The 24,190-nt window shown below is 40.5% G+C and overlaps 1 protein-coding gene and 1 non-coding gene across 2 annotated transcripts; both read left to right on the top strand.

Annotated features, from left to right (window-relative positions):
* The first annotated feature begins 206 nt into the window (after positions 1-206).
* On the top strand, positions 207-23,654 carry LOC123649443. The gene is made up of 5 exons (XM_045567581.1): positions 207-838; positions 1,164-1,327; positions 17,545-17,658; positions 17,857-18,226; positions 23,582-23,654. The coding sequence occupies exons 1-5, from the start codon at positions 432-434 to the stop codon at positions 23,652-23,654; spliced, it is 1,128 nt and encodes a 375-aa protein (XP_045423537.1). The 5' UTR covers positions 207-431.
* LOC123649535 lies at positions 14,923-15,029 on the top strand. The gene has a single exon (XR_006739043.1). It is a non-coding gene; the product is annotated as a U6 spliceosomal RNA (small nuclear RNA).
* Positions 23,655-24,190: the final 536 nt, after the last annotated feature.

Consider the following 24,190-nt stretch of genomic DNA (forward strand, 5'->3'; position numbering starts at 1 on the left):
CTCCGTCCCTTTTAAATCAGCGCAGCTGGTCCCCACCCTCGAACCCGTGTGGGCGCCGAGGCGGCAGCGGCCGGCGGGAGCGCGCTGGGGCCGAGGCTGGAGCGCAGCCCGGGGCGGGGCTGCAGGGGCAGCGGGCGGGCAGCGGGCGCGCAGCGGCTGCGGAGCGCGGCGGGGCTGGGGAGGGAGCGAGCGCGCAGCGGCCCGGACAGCAGCGGGGGCGCCCCGTGGGGACACGCGGGGCTGCTGTGTGTCTCCCGGTGCCGGCCCCACGCTGGGCCGGCGCACCCATCCAGCCGGGCTGGACCGTGAGGTCTGCCAGGCTGTGGGGGGACCCGGCAGCGGTGGCGCCGGCACCCACTGCCATGAAGACTGCCAAGTAGGGTTCTGGAGCTGGTGAGGGCCACCACCTGCAGCGCGTCAGTGCCCGGGAGATGCCTGAGAGGGACACTTCTGGCCTCTGCTACCCCCAGGGTCCCCCGGGAGGCCTCCTCACCCTCGGGCTCCTGCCTGCCCGGACCCAGTTCTCCCGAGGCTGCGCCCCCGGGGCGAAGCCTGGCCCTGCCTCACAGCCCCACCCCTGGTTCTCTCCCTGCCACTCAGCCCGTTTCCTCCCCTCCTCCTGCCCAAATGCCCAGTTCTTGCCCCTCTTCCCATTTCCCCAACTCCGCATGGGACCCTCCCTGAGGCCTTTGATTTTTGTAGCTCTATTCATCATCCCATGGGACTTGATAAAGATGTTTTCGGTATATTCCCTCCCATTTCTGAATGAAAACTCACACGTGCCGGCTTCGGAGTTCGGTCCTTCCCTGTCCAGATGGAACCTAAGCGAAGGAGCCAGGTAAGGGCCTCGTTGTTCCTTCCTCCCACTCATTAAGTATCTGATACGTGGGACAGTTGAGACCCAAATGTTTGAGGATTTCTTACTTAAATTAAAAATAGAGGTTGCCATAGGACTGTCCATATGGTGTACTTAATAGGCTGCTTTATTCCTTCCAACTGTAATTTGAACATGAAGAAAGAAAATTGTGGGAAGTGTTTAAAATAACTGTGAAAGGTGTGAATGTTACTGCCAGGGCTGCAGAAATTTTGTTTTGCTTTGTTTATTTTAAACAAAGTAGTTTACCTGGAGTTCTGATTACTTTAAATTTCCCACTTTGAAACAGACATGTCTTCAGCGCTCCTCTGTTATATAACAGACTTCATGTTCCTCCTGCAAAGGAGAGGTGGTGTGAAGGTTTGGGAGTTAAAATGCCAGACCCTGCCTGTGCCACACCGCTTGTTGCCATGGCTCCGCCTCCAACACCCCCCAGCGGAATCCCGTGGGAAGGTAAGAATGTTGAGGTTAAAGCTCTTCAGACTTCAAACCATGGCGGGGCCGGGGGAGAGGAAACCTTTGAGTTTTCGCTTCTAGAATTTTGGAAAGGGATGAATCTAGGTAAAAATAATTCAGGCTAACAAGGTGGTTCTTTAATAAAAATGAGTGCTTTGAAGTAGAAAACATTGTATCATAAAGACGTTTAAATGTGGTTGGCTCATTTGTTTCATTTAAATGCCACTGGTTCTATTACTATACAGGAAATGTCTTATAGCTCTTCTACTTAAACTTCATTGGCCTCAATCTATTTAAAAGTTGGAATAATGAAGCCTCATGACATGATGGATGTGCCTTTGTAACTGGGAAGTACTGTATTCGCTTTTGAGAATATTTAAAAATTCTGAAAGAATGAACAAATATGTTAATTAATTGTACCTTTATACACAAAGCATGCAAATGCTTGTGAGAACTTCCACTCTGCTTGGTGGTGTAAGGCAAGCCTCCCAGTGATTTTACAAAACCAGTTAGTGGATGAGAGCTCAAAATAGTCTCTTTGTTATAGTATGGAGTGCAAGAAATGACCACCTAGAGACCGAATTGAGCCAAGTTATGAGTCTTTATTAGCTGGCCAGCGACCACCCCCTGCCCTGTTAGAGTACAAGTACAGAGAATGGCCCTGAGCCAAAAAACCAGGAAAGTTTTATACTATCCTAAGTTAGAGCTACGTGAATTTAGGCACGGTGGTTGAAACAACATTATATCATCTTTTCTACAGCTGTGGGGTCTGGGACCAGCCTTAGACTGGACCCCCCCCCCCATTTCAGTTACAATCTTTAAGCAAGCAGGTTTACAGAAACAGATAGCACCAATTAAGGAAAATTCTTTCAGGCATCAAGCAAGCACAATAAATTTCACGACAGGCAGCTGGAAAGTTTAAACAATTAGTTACAAGTTAATTGCTTTGCTTTATCTCTGCAGGGTACATCTTTCCAGTTACAGACATAAGTCAAGCCGAACATACGTCACCTAGAGAGGAAACATAGGTTTAAAGTATAGACTTAGGTCAAGTGGACATCAGTCATCTAGCGAGCAAGCATAAGTTTTCTAGTGGGCCTTTACACTCTTTATGTTATTCTTCAGAATTTGCAAAACATTTTCATGTATATCTCATTTGGCCCTTCCAAATACAAGTAAGGCCTATGTACATTTTCCCTGTATTACTGATGGAGAAACAGGGACTCAGAGATCGGAAATGACTATGTAAATCCACTGCTGAGTGGGAACGAGGTTCTAAGTCCTCAGACTGACATGGACGTGGTACATGTGCCAAATCTGGTTCTTAAAGAACTTAAAAATCTGAGGGATATGTCTTATATTTTACCCATAAAGTAGACCTATCTCTTAGAACTTACTGCTGGTTAGTTCCATTCAAAGTTTATTTTAAACAACTCAGTGGCAACATTTGCCCCTCTGTCTCTTTTAAAGTGGTGGGTCTCACTGTTCCCAGGCTGGCCCCAAACTCCTGGCCTGGGCTCAAGCTCCCATCTCGGCCTCCTGAGTAGCTGTAACTATGGGTGTGAGCCACCGTGTCTGGTTTCCCCTTGTTTCTATACGTTCATTTCAGTGGATGAGAATAAAAGTAGAGGTAACAAATGGCCTAAATTTATCAGTCAAATAAAGGGGCAAATAAGTTTTAAAGAGTTTGTTCTGCTAACTGTGAACTGAAGAACTCCCTGGACAGAAGAATATTAGGAGAAGCTGGCAAGAGGGCAAATAAGACACCAGACGTTAAGCACAGAGTGATGAAGAAGAGAGTTTAATCAAGAAACTTGAAAAGAATAGTTTGTGAGCACAGAGTTTACCATTTTATGTTTATGAGAATGACAGTTAAATTTTCATTCAATGTGTGTCTTAAAATTTAATTTTGTGGCTTTCAGTAAAGTGATAAGAGAAACCTCAATTTTAGCATTTCCCTATTATTCTTAACTTTCCATAGAAACACAGTTAGGACACCAAATATAATGTATGGACACATTGAAAGTTTATGTTTGATATTTTATTTCAGATAATTTTGTATTAGTTTCCCTGGAAACTGAGAAATTCCTACTTAGATATAAAATATTTTAGCTTTTCTACATAAAGAATTGACTTATGTTGGTTACTTAGATAAAAATCATTTGTAGCTGATGCTCTGCTTTGTTCTTCTCCTCTGAGACATTTTGGAAGAATGTGATTTCTTCAAGTCAATTCAAAGGGGCATTCCTACCAGACAGACTAAAAAGTATTTTTTACTACCTTGCCTTTATGTAACAGTGTATCTAAGATAGCTGATGGTGGTATCAGTAATATGGTATAAGATACTAATACCTATTTTTCAATTTCATTATTACTCATGCAGCCTTTTATGTTCTGACTTTAGGAGCTTTGCTAATTTGCCGGGCAAAGGTGCTCTGTCTAATCTCTTCCTCTCCCTCCTGCTGAGGGTGAGGACAGGGAAAGAATTGGCAATGTGATGTGGAGAAACCTCTGAGCAACAGATCTTTCCTCTTTCCAGTAGCTATTTTAAACACTTTTTATTGTTTGGGTTTTTCTGATAACAATATTAATGTGTTGATGTAAAAGATTTAGAAAACACAGAATAGTCATTTGTTATCCTCAGAATACCCAGAGCTAATTTCTATATTTTGGTATTGCTTCTTCTTAAACCTTTTGTATGCATGTAAATATAACATTTTGTTTATTTTACAAAAATAAGGCTCACTCTATATGTGCTGTTTGTAACTTAAAACAGTGAAATAAACATACAGTACTTCATCCCTGCAGAGTGCTCCAGGATGTCTTTCCAGGCCAGTGCACACTGCTCTACCTCGTGCCTTCTAATAACTCCTTGCTGCACCACCAAATAGTTGGAGCATTATTTATTTACCTACCCTTTATTACTGAACATCTTCTCTAGTAAAATCCTGTGCTGTCCCATTATGTTTGATTCTGGGGACACAGATTTTAAAAACATATTTTGATGCATCGTACCTCCCTATAGAATGCATATGGAATTTTTTGTCTTATAATTAAATCCATGGGAGGCGTCATTTTGTAGTAAAGGTATTTTAGTATTAAATGTTCTTATGATAAAATTATCTTGAAAAATAAGTAAACATGTTGGCATGTAGTCTAAGTAGTGAAGTTTTTGCTGGGGATCATTACTTTTTTCATAAATTCATAATTTTGACTAGAAATATTATAGTATTGGGTTTTTGGTTTTGGGCGACTTATAACGATGTTAACAAATCTGGACATATCTAAATAGCAAGAATAGATTTCTTAGTTGGAACAGCAAAATGTAAAGCAAAAGTCCCAAGAGACAGTGTTCAAAATGTACTGAGCATTTGCAGCCTGCCCCCCTGGTGATACAGAGGAGAGACTGGCATTTACCTTTTCACTGAAACCATGTGCTGTGTGTGCAGAAGGAAATGCATGCTGCTCCGAGGTCAGAAGCAGGATGGATGAGGTTTGAAAGGGAATATTTACTATGAGGTTTTCGTAACCCCCTGGCCTCACAGGAGATCTTATTTCTAGCAGACTTGGTGGAATCTTGGGCAGCCCCAGATCCTCAGCTAGGTGAGATGTCAGCAAACTCTGGCCCATTGCCTGTTTTGGTGGACAAAATTTTCCTGGAACACAGCCATACCCAGGTTTTCACATATTTTCTGTGGCTGCTTTCATGCAGAGTTAAATAGTTGCAGCAGAGATCATCTGGCCTGCTAGCCTAGAATATTTGCTATCTGGCTCTTTGAACAAAAAGTGTGCCTGTGTCCCCTGAACCTAGTTGGCCTATGCCCACCTGAAATATCTGTTACCAAAGAATAGAATATCTTGGGGCTACTACTATGTAAACAGCAGGGTTTTACCACATAAGGTCATTCTTGTTCCATGAAGCCTTGATGGCTTGGTTTTCAACCTCCTTTATCTCTCAGAATTTTTTTTAAATGTCTCAAAATTGATTTTATAAACTTAATACTGCTTAAAAAATATATGTTTTTGGCATAGCTAAAATTTGTTATTAAAAATAAGGCCCAGCTGGGCACGGTGGCTGATGCCTGTAATCCTAGCACTCTGGGAGGCCAAGGCGGGAGGATCACTCAAGGTCAGGAGTTTGAGACAAGCCTGAGCAAGAGCGAGATCCCATCTCTACCAAAAAAATAGAAAGAAATTAGCTGGACAACTAAAAATATATAGAAAAAATTAGCCGGGCATGGTGGCGCATGCCTGTAGTCCCAGCTACTTGAGAGGCTGAGGCAGAAGGATCCCTTGAGCCCAGGAGTTTGAGGTTCCTGTGAGCTAGGCTGACACCACAGCACTCTAACCTGGGCAACAGAGTGAGACTCTGTCTGGAAAAAAAAAAAACTGTCCTATTTCATAAAACATACTTTAAATGACAGCTGTCACAAGACACAAAAAAGAATCCTAAATAATAAGGGCTCATTCACTAAGAACCTATAATTTACTAATGTATATATACACACACACACACATATATAAAATCAGTATTTCCAAATATATAAAGTAAAAATTGACATAATTGAAGCAGGAAATACACAGCAATATAATAACTTCAAAACTTCACTTTTAGTAATGAATAAAAAACCAAGACACAATATTAATAAGGGAAGAGTGGTCTTGAAAGCACTCTAAAACAATTACACCTAATAATCATACAGAGAACACTCCATACAATAGCAGTATAATCTCAGTAGGTCATAAACCATTCTCCTGGAAAGGCCACCTGTTAGGCCACAAAACAATTCTTTAAAAAATTTTAAAAATTAAAATATTACAGAGTATTACTTATAAATAAAATGGAGTGAAAGTAGAAATCAATAACAGAAAAAAAGCAGAAAATTCACAAATAAATGAAAATTAAAAGACACACTCTTGAATATGCTCTTGTTCAAGGGTTGGAAGACAATATTGTGACGATGTCCATACTGCCCAATAGAATATTACCTCACACTCATTAAAAGAAATACTATTAAAAATAAAGACTTTTTTAGAATATGGAGAAATTAGAACCCTGGTGAAATGTTGATTGGGAAAAATGATGCAGACACTATAAAAATAGTATGAAGTTTTCTCCAAAAATTAAAAATGGAATTATTGTATGTTCTAGCAATCCTGCTTCTCAGTATGTAACCAAAGTATGCAACATGGAGCCTGTATGAGCTATCTGTGTACCCATATTCATTGCAGCATTATTCACAAAAGCCAAAACTTGTAAGCAACCCAGATGTCCCTCAACTGACGAACAGATAAAAAATGTGGCATTTACAAAGGAATATTATTCAGCCTTAGAAAAGAAAGTCTTTCCACATTCTATGTTAATGACAAACTTTTAGTTTATCCTTATGTATTGAAGATTTATATACTGAAATAAGCCCGTAACTAAGTGACTATAGATGATTCCACTTATGTGAGACACCATAAGTAGTCAAACTCATAGAAATAGAAAGTAGAATGGAGCTTGTAGAGGGGGTGGAGAGACAGTAAAACGGGCAGTTGTTATAAAGTGGATATGGAGATTTAGACTTGCTAGATGTAAAAGTTCTAGAGATTTCGTGCATAACAATGTAAATGTGCTTAACACTACTGAAAGGAACACTTAAAAATATTTCATATAGCAAATTTTATGTTTTACCACAATTTTGTAAAAAGGATAACAAGAATAATTATAAAGCTTTTCAAAAATTACCTTCACATCATAATAGTGTTTCTCTCACACAAAGAAAATCTAGATTCATCAATAAACATATGGAAAATTAACATTATTTCCATGACTTCTAACTGAGACAGGATAAAACAACCACTGAAAATCAGCCAGGAAAACAAACATACAAAATAAGCCATAAACAAATTTGTAGCCGTGTGTATAGAGAAAAATACACACATATATAATTTTTGATAGACATATGACTGATTCATATTTTAATTAAAACACACATTTAATTAAAATGCATACACACAATAGCAATTTTTTCCAAAATTATGAGACAGGTCAAACCAAACACACAAGAGACTGACATCAAAGAACCTACTCTAAAAAGAAACATAATAATATGGAATTGCTAAACAGGAATAAGAGAAATGTTTAGATATAAAAACTGATCTGCAACATTGATGTACTGTTAAAATTTTTTCTAGATAACTACAACGTCAAGTGTGACTGTGCACCCATGGAAATCAAGTATTTTGAATCATTGGTATGTGGTGTATGACAGTAACATTTCACAGAAAATGTACTATAATCATTAATAACAGGCTCGATTCAGAAAATTTTAATGAATGAGCATTTAAAATCATTAAGGATAATTTGTTATTATTTTATTAATATATTGATGCTATTTTTACACAAAATGAAAATGCTGTAATATAGCCTATAGAAGCAAATAAAAGGCTTATATTTCTAAATAAAGTAAAAGTATGAATTTTGTAAAAATGATTAGAGTCACTAATATAGAAAAGAAACATGGATAAAATTATAATTTAGATATAGGCTGAGGAAAATGGATGCAACTTCTAATGATACCTTTTTGCCTTAAGTAAACATATAAGTGAACCTTTTAATAAATAGGGGATGCCTACGAATTATCTAATTTGCTTTTTACATAATGTGAAATTCTAGCATATTGCTCTTAACATTTGAATTTAAAATTACAGAAAATCTGATATAGAACAAAATAGCAAGTGAAAATGTATGGAGAGAGTGTATCAGCAAGATGGTGCAATAGGAAATCCCCTGATTATATATTCCCACACAGCAACAAAAATTTGGTAGCCATTCATGTAAAAAAGTGCCTTTATGAGAGCCAGGTATGCTGGCTCACACCTGTAATCCCTGCCACTTGGAGGCTGAGGTCGGAGGATTACATAAGACCAGCTGTGTGAGACCAGCCTGGGTGATACAGTGAGAGCCACATCTCAAAAACAATTGCCTTTATGAGAGCTTTGGAATCCAGGTAGGGGGTTTGGAAACCCTGCTAAAGCCCAAGAGCAAGAAGGGTCATTTTCAGAAGGCAGAGCCTCATTTACATGGTAAATTTGAGGGCCCCTGGTCTTGGTAGAGACCAGAACATGGCTCACTCTGCTTGGTTCCACTGAGCATTCTACAATGACTCTTCAGGGATCTCCAACTCCTGCCTGTGTTGTCTGTGCATGGTCCTGCCTATCCAGAGACCTGAGGAGAGATGCCCATTCATGGCCATGGAGTCAGGCCTGCAGACCTTGGCACTCACTCTGGCCTCTGAAGCAATGCCATGACTCAGTTACAGCCCTCTTAGACACCGTCCATGGCCAGTCCTACCCACCTAGGGACACAGTTACCAGGGGGAAACCTCCCACATACTGGGAGCCACACTCATCCACACACCTGATATCAGGCCCACAACAAGCAGACCCAACACCAAGTTGCTGCCCTACAGATCAATGTCCTGAAGGCAAGCTAGTCTGCCCAGCAATAAGACAGAATTCACAGCCACCCAATCCCCTGGTACCAGGCCCACTAAAGGCAGATCACACTGCAGACCCAGCAACATCCCTGTGAGCCAGCTAGAATCTAGCTTCTCTGTAAACCCAGTGAAGATCTCATCAGCCTGGGGACCTAAAAATGGAAGGTCTTTACTTGCTGAAACTAGTTTATAAAATTAGAAGTGTTTGCTCCTTCAAATGCACATACACCAATCCAAGGCTATATTGTGTCTGTTTTTGATGCCTCTATTTTAACCTAGTATTGGAAGTCCTATGCAGAACTATCAGGCAACAGAATGGGGAAGAAAGACATTGAAATAGAAAATAAACAAGGAAAAATGTCACTATTTGCAGATGGCATGATCTTACACACAGAAAACTATTACTATAAATAGTGTTCCAAAATACGGCTGCTACTATAAAATGCACTCAGAAAATTAACAGAATAGTAAATTAAACACAACTATTATTTTGCGTTTTCATACACTAAAAACAAATTATGCAATAAAAAAGAAGAAAAGAATCTCATCTACCATAGTATGAAAATAATATACTTGTTTCACCAACAAATTTAACTGAAGAGGTGAAAGAGCTTTATACTTAAAAAGATAAGAAAATGATGAAAGAAATTGAAGACAACACAAATAAATGTAAAACTACCCCATGTTTATGGATTAGAAGAATAAATACTGCTAATGTGCCATACTATCCAGAGAGATCTATAGATTCATTCAATGCCTCCCTATCAAAATTTCAATGGAATTTTTACAGTAATAAAAAACACAATCGTAAAATTTTTATGGAACTACAATAGAGTTTGAAGAGTCAAAGTAATCTTTAAGAAGAAGAACACAGCTGGGGTCATCATACTTTCTGATTTTAAACTATATTTCAAAACAGTAATAAAATCAGGACAGTGTGTACATAAAAAGTAACACAAAAACCAGTGGAACAGAATATAGAGCCCACAAATAAATCCATGCATACAAGGTCAACTAATCTGAGACAGAGCACCAAGAACACACAATGCAGAAAGTACAGTCTCTTCAATAACTGGTGCTAGGAAAACTGGATACCTACACAAAAAAAATAAAATTAGGCCCTTTTTTCTTTCGCCATATCCAAAAATTAACTCAAAGTAAAATAAAGACCTGTGTAAGACATGAATCTTTATAAATATTAAAAGAAAACATATGAAAATCCTCCTTGATATTGATCTTGGTATTAGATTTTTTGGAACAATACAAAAAATATGACAACAAACGCAAATATAAAAAAGCTGGACTACATGAAATTAAAAAGCTCTGCACAGAACAAAATGAAATAGGAAAACTTATAGCATGGGAGACAACATTTACAAACCATATATCTGATAAGAGGTTAATCGTGGGGAATTAGCTACACTCCCAAGAAACAATCAGGTCCCTCTTCGGGGGTCGACGCAAAGGATGAAAAACTAATAGAAAATGGAAATAAAACAATACACAGAGGCAAAAATAGAGTATACAAGAATAGATTCGGCTGGGTACAGTGGCTCACACCTGTAATTCTAGCACTCTGGAAGGCCGAGGTGGGAGGATTGCTTGAGGTCAGGAGTTCGAGACCAACCTGAGCAAGAGTGGACCCTGTGTCTACTAAAAATAGAAAGAAATGATTTGTACAGCTAAGGAATATATATATAGAAAAAATTAGCCGGGCATTGTGGTGTAGGCCTGTAGTCCCAGCTACTCGGGAGGCTGAGGCAGTAGGATCCTTTGAGCCCAGGAGTTTGAGGTTGCTGTGAGCTAGGCTGATGCCACAGCACTCTAGCCTGGGCAACACAGCAAGACTCTGACTCAAAAAAAAAAAAAAAAAAAAGAAAGAATAGATAGATTGATGAAAATAGACAAAAGCAGAGGTACTTGGGGGTCCCCAAAATATTCCCGTGAATTTTAGGGCCAGGACTGAAATTTCACATCAGTATTTATAGGTGCAGTGATCGGTTGCCAAGGGTAACAGATTTACATAATAACAGGTAGTTCATTTTAGGTTCAAGGTCTCCCACATGCTTCTGTAGAACACTTAATTAACTCTATCCATGTGAGCAAACATTTACAAAATCTTTCTAGGACAAACTTCTAAGTTCTAAGATAAAACTATCACTTTAGCAGAAAAGTTAAACAGAAATATAGTGGCTCCATATTTTATCTAGTTACTGTGTACTGAGACAGATCTTCAGAAGTCAAGCTAAGGCTGTTCCTTGGGCTAACTGCCCTTAGCCACAGGTGTCTGTCTCTCCATGGGCACTTCTTTGATCAGCTGCCCTCCCATCCTGGGGCTCCATGCAAACCAGCTTTGTTGTACAAAGCAGGTGAGAACCACAGGCTTCAGACTGCAGTGTCACCTTGGGAAGCAGCTGCTACTGACCACTGAGACGCCCTCCTGAGGCCAGGCAGCTTTCGATATGCGAACTAAGATGTTCACATATTCCTTCAGGGCAAAGCCCTGCAAAACTCCTGAAATCATTTCTGTCTCTAATGTAGGAATATTAATTTATTGGCCAACAGTTAATATCCAAAATACATTCAAAACTCACACAAATCAAAGGCAAAAGTAATGATAATAATAACCCAGTTGAACAATAGGTAGAAGACTGAATAGATATTTTCCCAACAATGACACACAAATGGCCAACTGGTATATGAAACAGTTCTCAGCATCACCAATCATTAGGCAATTGCAAATCAAAGTCATGATGCGATATCACTTCATACCTGTTAGGATGGCTAATAGCAAAAAGAAGAGATAAATTTTAAGGAGCACATGAAGAAAAAAATTGTGTACACTGTTGGTGAGATGTAAATTGGTAGATTATGAAAATAAATATGAAGGTACTTCAAAAAAAAATAGAACTAACATAAAATCCAGCAATCTCACTTCTGTGTATACAACCAAAGGAAATAAAATCAGTATCTTGAAGAAATATCTGGACTCTTATGTCCATTGAAGCACTGTTCACAATTGCCAAGATATGAAAACAACCTAAATATTTGTGAATGATGTATAAAGAAAATATGGCATATACACAATATAATATTGTTCCACCATAAAAAATATTATTCAGTCATTTCAACAACATAGATGGTCCTGGAGGACATTATATATATGAAATAAGTCAGGCACGTAAAGATAAATATTGCATGATCTCACTTATGTAGCATTCAAAACAGTTGAACTCATAGAAGCAGAGAGTACAAAGGTGGCTGCCAGGACCTGAGGTGGAGAAAATGGGGAGATATTTTTCAAAGGGTAAAAACTTTGAATATAAGGTAAATAACTTTTGGAGACCTCAAGTATATTACCATGACAATAGTTAATAATGTTTTGTATCCTACATTTGTGAACACAGTAGATCCTAAGTGTTCTCACTACAAAAGAACAGTAAGGGTGAGGTAATAGATATGTTCATTTATTGAATATATTAATCACTTCACAATGTATACACATCAAATCATTACATTGGACACAATAAGTATATAGTTATACAACATTTATTTGTGAAAAAATCCAGGTTATACACACATATACATACATATATATGTATATACACAAATATATATATGAATGGCACAGTCCTGGTAAGCTTTATTATAAACAAGAGAAAATTATAAAATGACAGTTATTAAAAAAGTAACAAGTGGGATTTTAACATTTGCTCAGCTATGTTATAAGCTCCCCAATAACAGAGTATATTTAAGAAATGTAGGGAGTAGAGACATGAAACTATATGAAGATTGAGGAATTTAGGAATAAAGAGTATGAATCATTAATCACAGCTCATACTAAAAAACGGAATTTGGAAGTAAAATAACATTAAAGGCTTTTTGATATTTAGGGAGATACCTAGTGTTCTAATAAAATTATAATCAAGTTCTGTATGATCGCATTTGAAACATCCATAGCATAGGAAATCATAAAGCAGGAATGTTTGAACCAAATTCCAATATCACCACTACACATACACATTTCAGACCTGATTCAAAAAGAAAGAAACTGAGAATGGCTTAACACAGAGTACCTCAAAAATACACAGATATTCCCATGTCCTAGAAAGCAATGGAAAAGCAGTCAGATCCTGCCGTCCCTTACAAGCCATGAACAGGACTTTGATTCACTGTGGCCTTGAAGAAAGATCACCGAAGGGAAAATAAAGTCCTTAGAGAATTTAAGATCAAGGGACAGAGATACCCCTACGTGAAAGCAAGAGAAAGAAACTCAAGTTTCTTACAAACCGTTTCTGCTGGAGCACATCTTCCCAAACCACATTTTAAGATCTGGCTTCCTCTTTGACTTTGGGACCTCTCCTCTGAGTCATCTGCTTCACTCACTCCCACCTTCCTGGGGGTTTGGCTACTGTCCCGTGTCTTTTTATCTCCCAGGGCTCTTTCCTTGGCTCAAGACAGGTGATCAGGTGTGGCTTACAGGCAAGAAGACCTGTTTTATTAGAAGAAAAAGTAACATGACTCTTGCTGGAATTCCACAATTACCAACCTAGTACTGTGCTCAGTAGAAAAGAGAAAATATTAGAGAAGATTTTAGAAAAGTAATCCCAAAATACCATTTTCTGATACACTTTAGAATGTTTAGAAAGTATTTAGAATTTGTGGGTCCTCAGCTCCATTACCCAGTACTACTGAATCAAATATTGGTGGCAGAAATTTTATTTTAACGTGTGAGCAAAAGTATTTTATGCCACTAAATTTCTGGGATTACCATTAATCTAGAGTGAAGAATATAGTTCAACTCAAGAAAGGGAAAGATTAATGTCAAGATGAAACATCTTGAAAATTTTCTTTTCTACATCAACAAATACCCATTTTTTCCTTGGAAACAAAAATCTACCTCACTCATGTCATGGAAAGCAGAAAATCCCAGGAATCATTCTACAAAGGTAGAATATAAAATGCTTAGTGTGGAATAGCAATTGTGCATTGAAGTGATGCTCACCCAGGGAGACCAGGTTTCTGTAGTTCTCTGACATCACATCCCTACAGAAATTCCGCTGAGCTGGTCAAGACACACACGCTCCTCTGGAGAGAATCCCATGGCTATATTCCTGAATGTCAACAGCCCCTGAAAACAAAACAAAACAAGACAAAGCACATATTTACCAAGTAGTCGTAGGGAGAGTTCTCAATTTCATTCCTGGTGAAATAAGAGAGTGAAGAAAACTGGTTCTGACTTATATGAGTGACTATAATTATCTAATAACATAATTTTAACATAGAAATCTCCCCTAATGTATCCGTGAACTCTGAGGAATGCAGATGACATAACACGCACGAAACCAGTTTAGATACTATACATTTGTGGATGATACAGTACAAAAATAAGGCCACAAACACAGGCATGCACATTTTTTGAGTGCTGTGTTTACATCATACAGTGTAAATGGTGCATATTTCTTAGAAGCAAAAGTTATGGTGAATCAGAAGGTACCTCTAAAATTTCTGCTTCAGCAATAGGAGTATGGGCTGTACTGACCTGCCCCCTCCAAACCAAAGCAGAGTAGGCCTTGTGACCTCCCTCTGGAACAAAGGTTGAACTCAACTCCCATGAATGTATCTGGGAGCCCTTGTGCTTGACCCTGGCCTCACCTTAGCATCACACGGGGCATTTAATTAAAACCACATCAGTGCCCCCACCCAGACCAACAGACAGGATCTGTGGGAGGACACAGGAGATGGTGTTGCTTCAAACTGGCCACGCGATGCTAATTGGAAGCCTGAGAACTACTTAGCTAATCATTGCCTCTCAGTCTTTAATGTACATATAAATCATTTGGTTTTCTGGCCCCCCTAAGTAACATGATTGTGTAACAGCAGCAGTCATTCCATCTTGAAGCAAATAATCACTCTTTCCCTTGAAATGCTTATTTCCTTCCTTGCTTAAGAATTTCAGGGACTAGCCTTGCGCAGTTAAGTATAGAACCAAGATTTCAGAACTCCCCTGGGGAAATGCTGAGCAGTTAACATTCAATTCTGTTTCAGTCTAGCTGACACTTGCCAGATGGCCCACTACTCAAGACAACCATCAGAAAAAGACATGCTGTGCTCACTTCGGCAGTACATATACTAAAATTAGAACAATACAAAGAAGATTAGCATGGCCCTTGTGCAAGGATGACACACAAATTCATGTAGCGTTCCATATTTAAAGAAAAATAAAAAATAAATAAAAAGAAAAAGACATGCTGACCTGCACACAGCCAGCTCCTACCTACACTGTCCCAAGCTCCTTTCCCCTTAGAAACCTTTTGGTCAGCCTGAGAAACTTGAGATGTTCTTTGAGACATTAGTCCACCATCTGCTCAGGTTGCCAGCTCTTGAATAAACCTGCTTTTCCTTTCACCAACTCTTGTTTCTTTTTTTTTTTTTTTATTTCAGCATAATATGGAGGTACAAACATGTTATGACTTTGCCACACCCAAGCCATGATTTGAGGCCCTTCCCCCTACAATGCTCACTGCGTCCATTAGTTGTGCGTTTACCCATCCCCAGCCCCTCAACTCCCAGTGAATATTGCTACCGTGTGAGCACCTTAGTGGTGACCAGTCTCACTTTCAGGTGTCGAGCAGTCAAACCTGTACTTGGTTATAATTCTGCAGATTTGAAGGGAGTCTATGAATTGGCTTTTTTCACAAATCCCTTCCTAATTCTGGTGCTGCTCCCCCAGACCCATTACGAGTGGCACTCAGCTAGAGACAGCAGGCACTGCACAGGGACCCTTATGCCCCATTTTTTAAACAAAACCAATACTTTTCATCTAAAGTAGAGACCACCAATCACCATTATGAACAAACATAGTATTCTCGGCTGGCCCTTAAAGTTTACAGAGGCAGCAATGTCTAAGTCTGCACTTGGAAAACAATGTATACTCAGCACTGATGCAACATTTACTGAGCACGTACTATGTGGTCCCAAGCATGTTACAGAGCACTGTGCTGGGAACATCACATTATGTGAGTTAATTCTCCTGACACCCTAGGAGTTGGGTGGTAAGTGTCCCATAATTTCCAGGATTTAGATCAAGAGCCCAGGCTTTCCATTTCTTCTTCCATTTCTCTATTATTGATTTTAAAATGAATATGTAAGAATAAGAGCTGAATACAGACATATGGCAGGGATACAGAAAAGAAGGGTGTAGTTCACACGGATTCTTCATTTTGTATTGATATTTACTTTCTTGTGACTCATGGAGCAACTACTGAATCTCCATGAATGGGAAACAGGTTGTTGGATGGGGTATCACTAGAAGCAGGGACTTTAATAAAAAGCAAAGAAATTAAGGTGTCGAAATAAATATGCCTTTGCTCCCATGTGTCTGCTGTTAGGTTTCAAAAAATTGTGAACACCAGCTCTGGAGAGAGGGCTGGAGCAGCCACCCACAATTCTGATCTCCTCTAATCAGTTCTGGGAGGGGATATTCTGGCGGAGGTGGACAGATCTGGAAAAGGCTCAGAAGAGGTTGGAGCTTGACAGGGTTGGGGTGGGCAGTGAGTCCTAGGCTTCTCATCTCTGTGCCACTGTGGTATTTCCAATGCTGCCTTTCCTAAGCCTGCTTTAAAGAAACAACTCTGAGAGTTTGTATAATTCCAATTTATTTAAGCCACTTCCTCATCTTATTTTAGTCATTCATCCATTCTTTCTCTGAGAGACAGTCTCACTTTGTCACCCAGGCTGGAGGGCATTGGTGTAATCACAGCTCCCTGCAAGCTCCAATGCCTGGGCTCAAGGATCCTACTGCCTGTGCCTTCCCTGTAGCTAGGAGTACAGGCATGTGCCACTATGCCCAGCTAGTATTTAAAATTTTTTCTGTAGAGATGTGGGATCTAACTATATTGCCCAGGCTGGTCTGGAAGTCCTGGACTCAAGTGATCCTCCTGCCTTGGCCTCCCAATGTGCTGGGGTTACAGATGTGAGCCACTGCCCTCAGCCTTCTTTATCTATTTTATAACATACAACAGTAAGCAGTTTAACCAAAACCTTAATGTTTACCAGGGCATTTTCATTAGAAGATAAACATTTATTCTTAACAAGGGAAAAGCAATAACTGTAATAACAACTCTTTTGTCCATGAATAGCCCTTTCCATGGTGACATCAGCACTTACAACATAAGGGAAGTGGCCCATATGACGCCAAAGTCCCCTGCACACCTCCCTTATTTCTATTGACAATATGGTGCTGAATTCAACCATTTTCCTATTTTCTCTAGACTGAAAGTTCCTGGACAGTAGGGATCATGACAGCCTCATCTGTTTTCCATGCAAAATTGGATCTATTGCTTTATCTCTCAGTTTATGTCTCCAGACCTTCTCCTTGTTCTTCACTGAAGTACCAGAAAACTGAAGCAACTCCAACCCGGGCACCAGCAAAGGAAATTCTTTCTATGAGTGGAGGAACAAACCCTTCATGGCCATTGTTCTTCCTCTGAGATGGCAGACAGATGAGATTCTGTTCTCAGCCTGACCCCAGTCTGCACAGAACATCCCAAAATTTCTCAAAGCGCCAGGTGCTGGTGAGAGGGTTCCCAGTGTGTATGGGCTGATGTCCCCATGGTGAGTGAGGTAGCAGAGACTCAGAATGATTCTGGGGGATGTAAAAAACAAAAACCTGCCCTGGTAAAGCAGCCAAGCCTGGACTGAGGTGTTATATTACCTGTCCCTCATCAGGTTCTGATGATGGTTCTGAGAAAAGAAAAGAATACCCGACACCAGTAATGCAGGATAAAGGAAGCTGTAGTGTGGTCCTGGCTCTGAATATTTTATGGCCCTGCTCTCCAACAGGTGAGGTGCCTTTTTACATTTACAGACTCTGCCACCAGATTCTGTTCCCACTAGGAATTTTTCACACAACTGCAGTGGCTCACTGGACAAGATCCGGGAAATTTGAAGGGTTCCATTCCAAAAGTGGGCTTTAGAATGACTGTGTTGACCTCCCACAATGCAGAAAATGACTCCCTTGGATTTTGTATACAACTTCAGTCCAAAGACTGGCCTGGTCTTGTGAATCTCAGGTGGAGGCCAGCACTTATGTGCAGATTCTTGGTGGAATCAACCTGGCTCTACATTCTTGGCTGTTACAGCATAAGGAGGCAAACCAGAGGAGAGATCCCCTTATGGAAGCTGCTCTATCATGTCCTAAAGCACCTGAGAACATGGATTCAGAATTTGGAACAGCATACATAGGTCTTAGAGGGGTGGGGATGCAGACAGGGCCGTCTACACATTCATGGGCATTTAGCAAAGAGGAGGAAGTCGAGATTCTCTGGCCTACTCTGTACACGTGTGTAAGCCTGCTGGATTTTCTGGGCTGCTGGGTTTCTGGATCAGCTTTAGGTCTGAAGAAACCAGGGTAATTGAACAACAGAGCTGGAATGGCTCACTGCTGCCCTCTGCAGCTATTTTTGTAGAAATCTAGTGTAACTGCTCTAAAAGGGAGATTGCAAATAGGCAGAGAGACCATTCTAGCTGCAGATACTGGGGGCAGCAAGTACTCTGCTGCACAGTTGTGGGTTGGGACTGAAAGGCCAAGAGGAAAATGGTCCTCTAGAGTGGAGCCTGGTGGGGACCTTGTATGTTTATGTCATGTCTGGGGATTCTGGACAGTGTGTGGGAAACACATTAAAAACAAAATCATTTCCAACCTCAGAATAACCCTCCACAATGGTAGAATGGAAAGACAACTGTTTTATTACAAATTAAACCAAAATGTAATCTGTATCTCAGATAATCTGCCAAGAGATCATAAGACAGGAAGAAAAGTCGCATAGTCCTGAAGTAGAAAACTTGAAAGCACCATTCATCATATATAGTTCACCATGAATTCACCTAGTAATTGGAAAGGCCATTTGTGTTTGCTGATAGGCTACATTCAAAGAAAAAATAAAACTTCCCCTGTCTTTATGACAGAAGATAGTTTTGCCACTTGGAGCCAGGTGCCTGATAAAGGGAAGCTTCTAGTCTCCAGCAGAAACTGTGGAATAGGATGCTATCTTCTTCACTATTTACATTTCGAAGTGATAGTCCCTAGGTCCTAGAGAAAGGCAATCCCGAGTTAAGAAAATGATAAAAAGCCTATTCAGGTGGTAAAATGAAGTGCATATATTTCAGAGAGGAGAGATAAAAAATTTGCACATGAAAATGTTCTAAATAAAACTTCAAGAAAAAGGAAGAGAACAAAACCTTTTCCCTTATTTTCAAGTTGGAGGATTCAGTCTGGTATTTCTAATTCGTATTTGCTCTTACAATAGCCAGGTCTTGAACTCATGGAAATGATTCCAGGAGGCACTGGATTCAGGCACCTGAGAGGTAGCCTCAAGCACACTGTGTGAACAAGAAAGATGGTTTGTGGGGAAGAAGAAAGCAGAAGAGAGACAGATGCCATCAAGGACCCATGTGTGGGGGACAGTGTAAACTTTGTGGAAGGACTGGTTTGTGCTATAAACAAAAATAAAAACCTTAGGATCACCCCCCCAACTCCTTGTACAAAAAGGTCAAGTTTGGAGGCTGAGTCATGTAATAGCCCCTTCCAAATGAGCAGCTGTTACTAATATTATGCATCTGCCAGAATACCATGGAAAGGTAAAATGTCTCAGGCATCTACAGGGACTGCCCCACAGATTATTTACAAGGAAACTCCTTGCTGGCCTCCCACAAGCAAGAACATGTAAACTGTAACTTCGGGTCTGCAGGCTAAGTTTAGCACCTAAAACTAACGTCTGTTCAATATTACACTAATAATGTTGATTACAAGTTTATCCTCTAAGTGTAGGACAGAAACAAGACAAGATCAATTATTCTTCCACCTACCCAGGGACATCCAAATAATTGAATCTTCACGCACTCCCTTTTTCTGTTCAAGCATTTGCCTTAGCCTATGTAAAATATAAATTTCCTGGGCTTCACTAGAATATAAACAATTTACCTTGCTGCCCAGAGTCCTCCTTTTTATTTCTATGTGGCTTATCTCCTTAAATACACATGTATCCAAATTCCCCTTCAGAAAAAGTCAAAGATGTCTCTGCGGTTTGTGTTTTTTCTGGGAGTGTCCCCAGACTTTGGCTTAATACAGCTCCACTCATGTATCTTTGACTTGGTCACTTATTTGGACTGTGCTAGAGATACTAGCCCAGGCTGGGATATGCTCTGGCTCATTCCAGTGTCCCTGCAGAGAGATTATCCCTGTGTGGTCCAGAAGCCTGGATTCATGGCAGGATAGGTTGCTGCTAGAAATTCAGGCTCTGGGATATTGGAGAACCCATGAGTCTTCTTGGCTCTTGTGTGGGTCTTCAGCAGGAAACTCTAGGAGCAAAGAAGTTATGGGCTGGATTCCCGAGGGTGGCATCTTGCCTGGGAGGGGCATGGCCACATCAATGCCTAGTATGCATGTGCATAAATGGGTGGGAATTACATGGCAGAAGCAGTGTAAGGACAGGGAATCTGACCACAGAACTCCTTCCCTCTATGTCGTCAGCCCCATATGGCCCCAGGAGGAGATGGGGAATCACAGCACAATTTGTGCTATATCAGCCTGTGTGCAGGAGAACAGACCCTCTGTCCCTTAGACAGCTACAATCTTCCTCTACCCCAGGCCCTTGTGATGTCTTTTTTTCTGACAACACTTCTGACACCAAATGTGTTGAGTTTGCTGAACACAAACAATATTCCAACACCAATGATTTCAGCAAAATTCAATTCTGACACCACCCAGAACTGGCACAGACCTCACAAGTTCAGGGCTCAGTCCCACCACACTGCCCTCACTGCAGATGCCAGTGGCAGCACCAGGGGCCCATCTGTACATTTGAGCAACTGCCTGTAAATCAGAGGCTCCCATAACCGCCTCTTCAAAGTGTGATAATCTGATAGAACTACTCATAGAAGTCAGCAAACCACGTTACTTATGCTTACCATTGATTATGAAGGATACCAGTCAGGAACAGCCAGAAGGAAAATATGTATAGGGCGAGGGAAAGTGGTAGGAGATGATGGGTGGGTAGTAATCCTGGTGAGTAGCTGCCATTAAGGAAATCTCCACCCTCTGTGTTCTCAAGAGCAGCTCACTGCAAGGAAAGACCCTTCCCATCACAACTTAGGTGATACTCCCTTTTTACCTGTCACAAAGCCCAACATAGACTCTGAAAATTCTCATTTGTTGCTCATAAACAATTAGTCTAACAGTTCTGTTTTCAGTGATCAGAACGAAATAGTTCTGGACTAAACTCTGCTTAAGTTTCTCTCCATTCCCCAGGCCCCTGAAGTTTGACCCAATCTCAGTTTCAGCCAACATACATCCCTGTTTATGCCCCTCCTAAGAACAGGCTGACTTCAGGATAAAACATTCTCTGACCTAGGACATTATTTTCCACCTTCTTTTCTGCCCACCCTGTCCCACGTTTTTCTAATCTTGTTTGCTCCTCCCTATGAGGGAAAGCCCTTGTCTGCCTAATATTTGTGATGTTTGCAGATGTTATACTTAGTGTTTTCCCTTATTAAAACTTTTTTGAATAATTAAAAATTTATTTTATTGGTCATAAGATGTAATTTTCATATTTATTGTATTAGACAACATCTAGAAACAGCCCCAAGACAGTCACAATTACACTGTCAGAAAGAACATCTCATCACTTCTCCATGACATCCCACCCCTGCATCCATCCTACCCATGACCTCATCTGCATGTGGACCCCCAGCTTTCCAGTGCTCCGTAGCTTATCTAAGTATAAAGGGCCCCTGCCATGGCTGGTGTGCACATGCTGGGATACTTGCAGTGGAGGCTACCTGGTCCCTCAATGGCCACATTTTGGAGTATCAAGATCGACCTCAGCATATACAACTATTATGTACCCCTGATAAGTAAAAATTAAAATTAAAAAATAAATTTAAAAATTTTAAAAAGATTGACCTTAGCTTAGTCATTGGGCTCAGTCCTCTGGTTCCCAGTTGGGATTATTCACTTAGATTCAGATGAGAAAATGTCCAGTATTTGAAAATCCAGAAAAATCCTACACACTCAGCATTGTTTATATGGTGTAATAAGAAAATTATAAGGCACTTATAATTCATAGTTCAACATGAAAAGAAAAATTATGTGTGCTTGTCAGAGAATAAACATGTCATTTAATCATTACTTTAATGAAAATACATCATTTAGTTAACAATCATCTGTGAACATTTCTAGGAATTTTCAAGTCCCATCCCATAGGATTTAGCATTAGACTCTAACTTCCAGATCACACAAAACAGAACAGAGTCAAGCACTGTCACAAATTCTCTACTAAGCAAAAAAGAAGAACTGATGTTTTGGTGAATCTGTGCAATTCACCAATTTATCTGCCACACTTTCTTGTAGAAATGTATTCATTTCTATGTACCCATAACAGAAAATAGACTTTATCTATTTCTTTTCCAGGGTCGCATTCCAATGTTAAGCTCTGGGATTCTATTTGATATCACTCCAGAAAAGAACAGATCTTAGGAACTTACTACACTCACTCAGGGTGGTGGTGGAGTAAATAAGATTTTTTATATGAAATGGCATATGTCACTACATATTTAATTCCCTTTTTTGAACTCCATTTCTTTTTTTAGGGGTGGAGAATTGGTATCTTTTTTTAATTTCAGCATATTATGTGGGTACAAAAGTTTAGGTTATGTATATTGCCCATGCCCCCGATCCCCCCACGTCAGAGCTTCAAGCATGTCCATCCCCCAGACAGTGCGCATCGCACTCATTATGTAGGTATACACCCATCCTCTCCGCCCACATCTGCCCAATACCCAATTGGTGTTATTCCCAAATGTGCACTTAGGTGATGATCAGGGAAACCAGTTTGCTGGTGAGTACATGTGGTGCTTATTTTTCCATTCTTGGGATACTTCACTTAGTGGAATGGATTCCAGCTCTATCCAGGAGAACATGAGAGATTCTATATCACCGTTATTTCTTATAGCTGAGTAATACTCCAAACTCCACCTGTTGTCTTGCCTTTTCTGAAATGTTTTCTTATTATTCAAACTCTATGGATGAATTAGATTTTACAGTTAATGAAAATCTGAAGCTGAATAAAGGATCAAATCTTTTCAATGCAACAAACTCAGGGAGTGGCACTAGTGAGTGGAATACACACATGTCTGACTCAAGTTTCAATTAAGGTCATCCTATACCTTGGGCCATCCTCCCACCCCCTTCGTACTCAGTGAAGTGCTCAGTGACCACCCTCCAAAGAGAAACTGCAGATGGGGGGAGGAAGATGGTGGAGTGGAAGTGACCTCCTGGATTCGTGCTCCAGGAGAGGAAGGGATGGATCTCGACCTGCCACAATGCTAGAGGATCGCTCCCCCACAGGAATGGCAAAACAGAGGCGAGTGGGAAATCAGACCGAGATAATTTGGAGAGTGCAGGACGGCTGTACCCGCCTCACCAAGGAGTGAGGCAGGTTCAGCCCCACAGCAAAGTGGCTTGTTCTCCTCACTGACCTCCACACCCACTCAATCAGGGATCTGACTGAAGTTGGTGCAGAATCACCATGGGAGATGTGGAGCTCCGAGGACAGGTGACATAAGCGGGAAGGAGCTCAGACTCTGGGAGGTTTCCGTGGCAATGCAACACTTAAAGGAACAGGTGCGGAGCTTCGCTGAGGTGAGGGACCGCGATCTTGAAATTATAAAGCAGATTTTTTTTTTCTCTCTTTTCCTTCTTCGGCAGCCCCCTGGCCGGGGAGCTGCTGTGGGCTGTGGTGCTTGCCGGGGCCCTGGCTCTGGCGCCTGCCGAGCTCTGAACATTCTCCCCCAGCGCCGGCGACTGGCGGGCACGCGGTGGTCATCTTGGGACCCACAGCCTAGCCACTGCGGATCCATAGGGGGCTGCACGGGTCCTGTGTAGCTCCCTTTTATAGTCCGTGAACCCACGCCAAGAGCTGTGGCTTTATATGAACTCTGTGGACAGGAGACATCAGCAGGAAAGAGGTAAGACTCTTGGTCGGGGAATAACAGGTTTTTTTTTTTTCTTTTTTTCTCTTTTTCTTTTTCTTTTTATGCATATTGGTTTTTTTAAATATTATTATTATTATTTATTATTATTATTATTAGTTTTTTTGTTTTTTCTTTTTCTTTTTATTTGTATTTTTTTTAATTTTATTATTATTATTATTAGTTTTTTTTTCTTTTTTTTCTCTTTCTTTCTTTTTCTTTTCTCCTCTTTGGTAGCCCTCTAGCCAGGGAGCTACTGTATATTCCTGAGCTCGCCAGGTCCCCAGCTCTGGTTCCTACCAGACCCTGAACATTCCCCCCTCCAGTGCCGGTGATCTGCGGGTGG

This window comes from Lemur catta, chromosome 13 (genome assembly GCF_020740605.2).
Source record: "Lemur catta isolate mLemCat1 chromosome 13, mLemCat1.pri, whole genome shotgun sequence".
In the NCBI taxonomy this organism is placed as follows: domain Eukaryota; kingdom Metazoa; phylum Chordata; class Mammalia; order Primates; family Lemuridae; genus Lemur; species Lemur catta.

Coding starts and splice junctions, on each gene's coding strand:
- LOC123649443 (XM_045567581.1), top strand. CDS start 432: ATGCCTGAGAGGGACACTTCTGGCCTCTGCTACCCCCAGGGTCCCCCG. Junction 1,328..17,544: donor CAGCGGAATCCCGTGGGAAG/GTAAGAATGTTG, acceptor GTCCCTCATCAG/GTTCTGATGATGGTTCTGAG. Junction 17,659..17,856: donor ATGGCCCTGCTCTCCAACAG/GTGAGGTGCCTT, acceptor ATACAACTTCAG/TCCAAAGACTGGCCTGGTCT.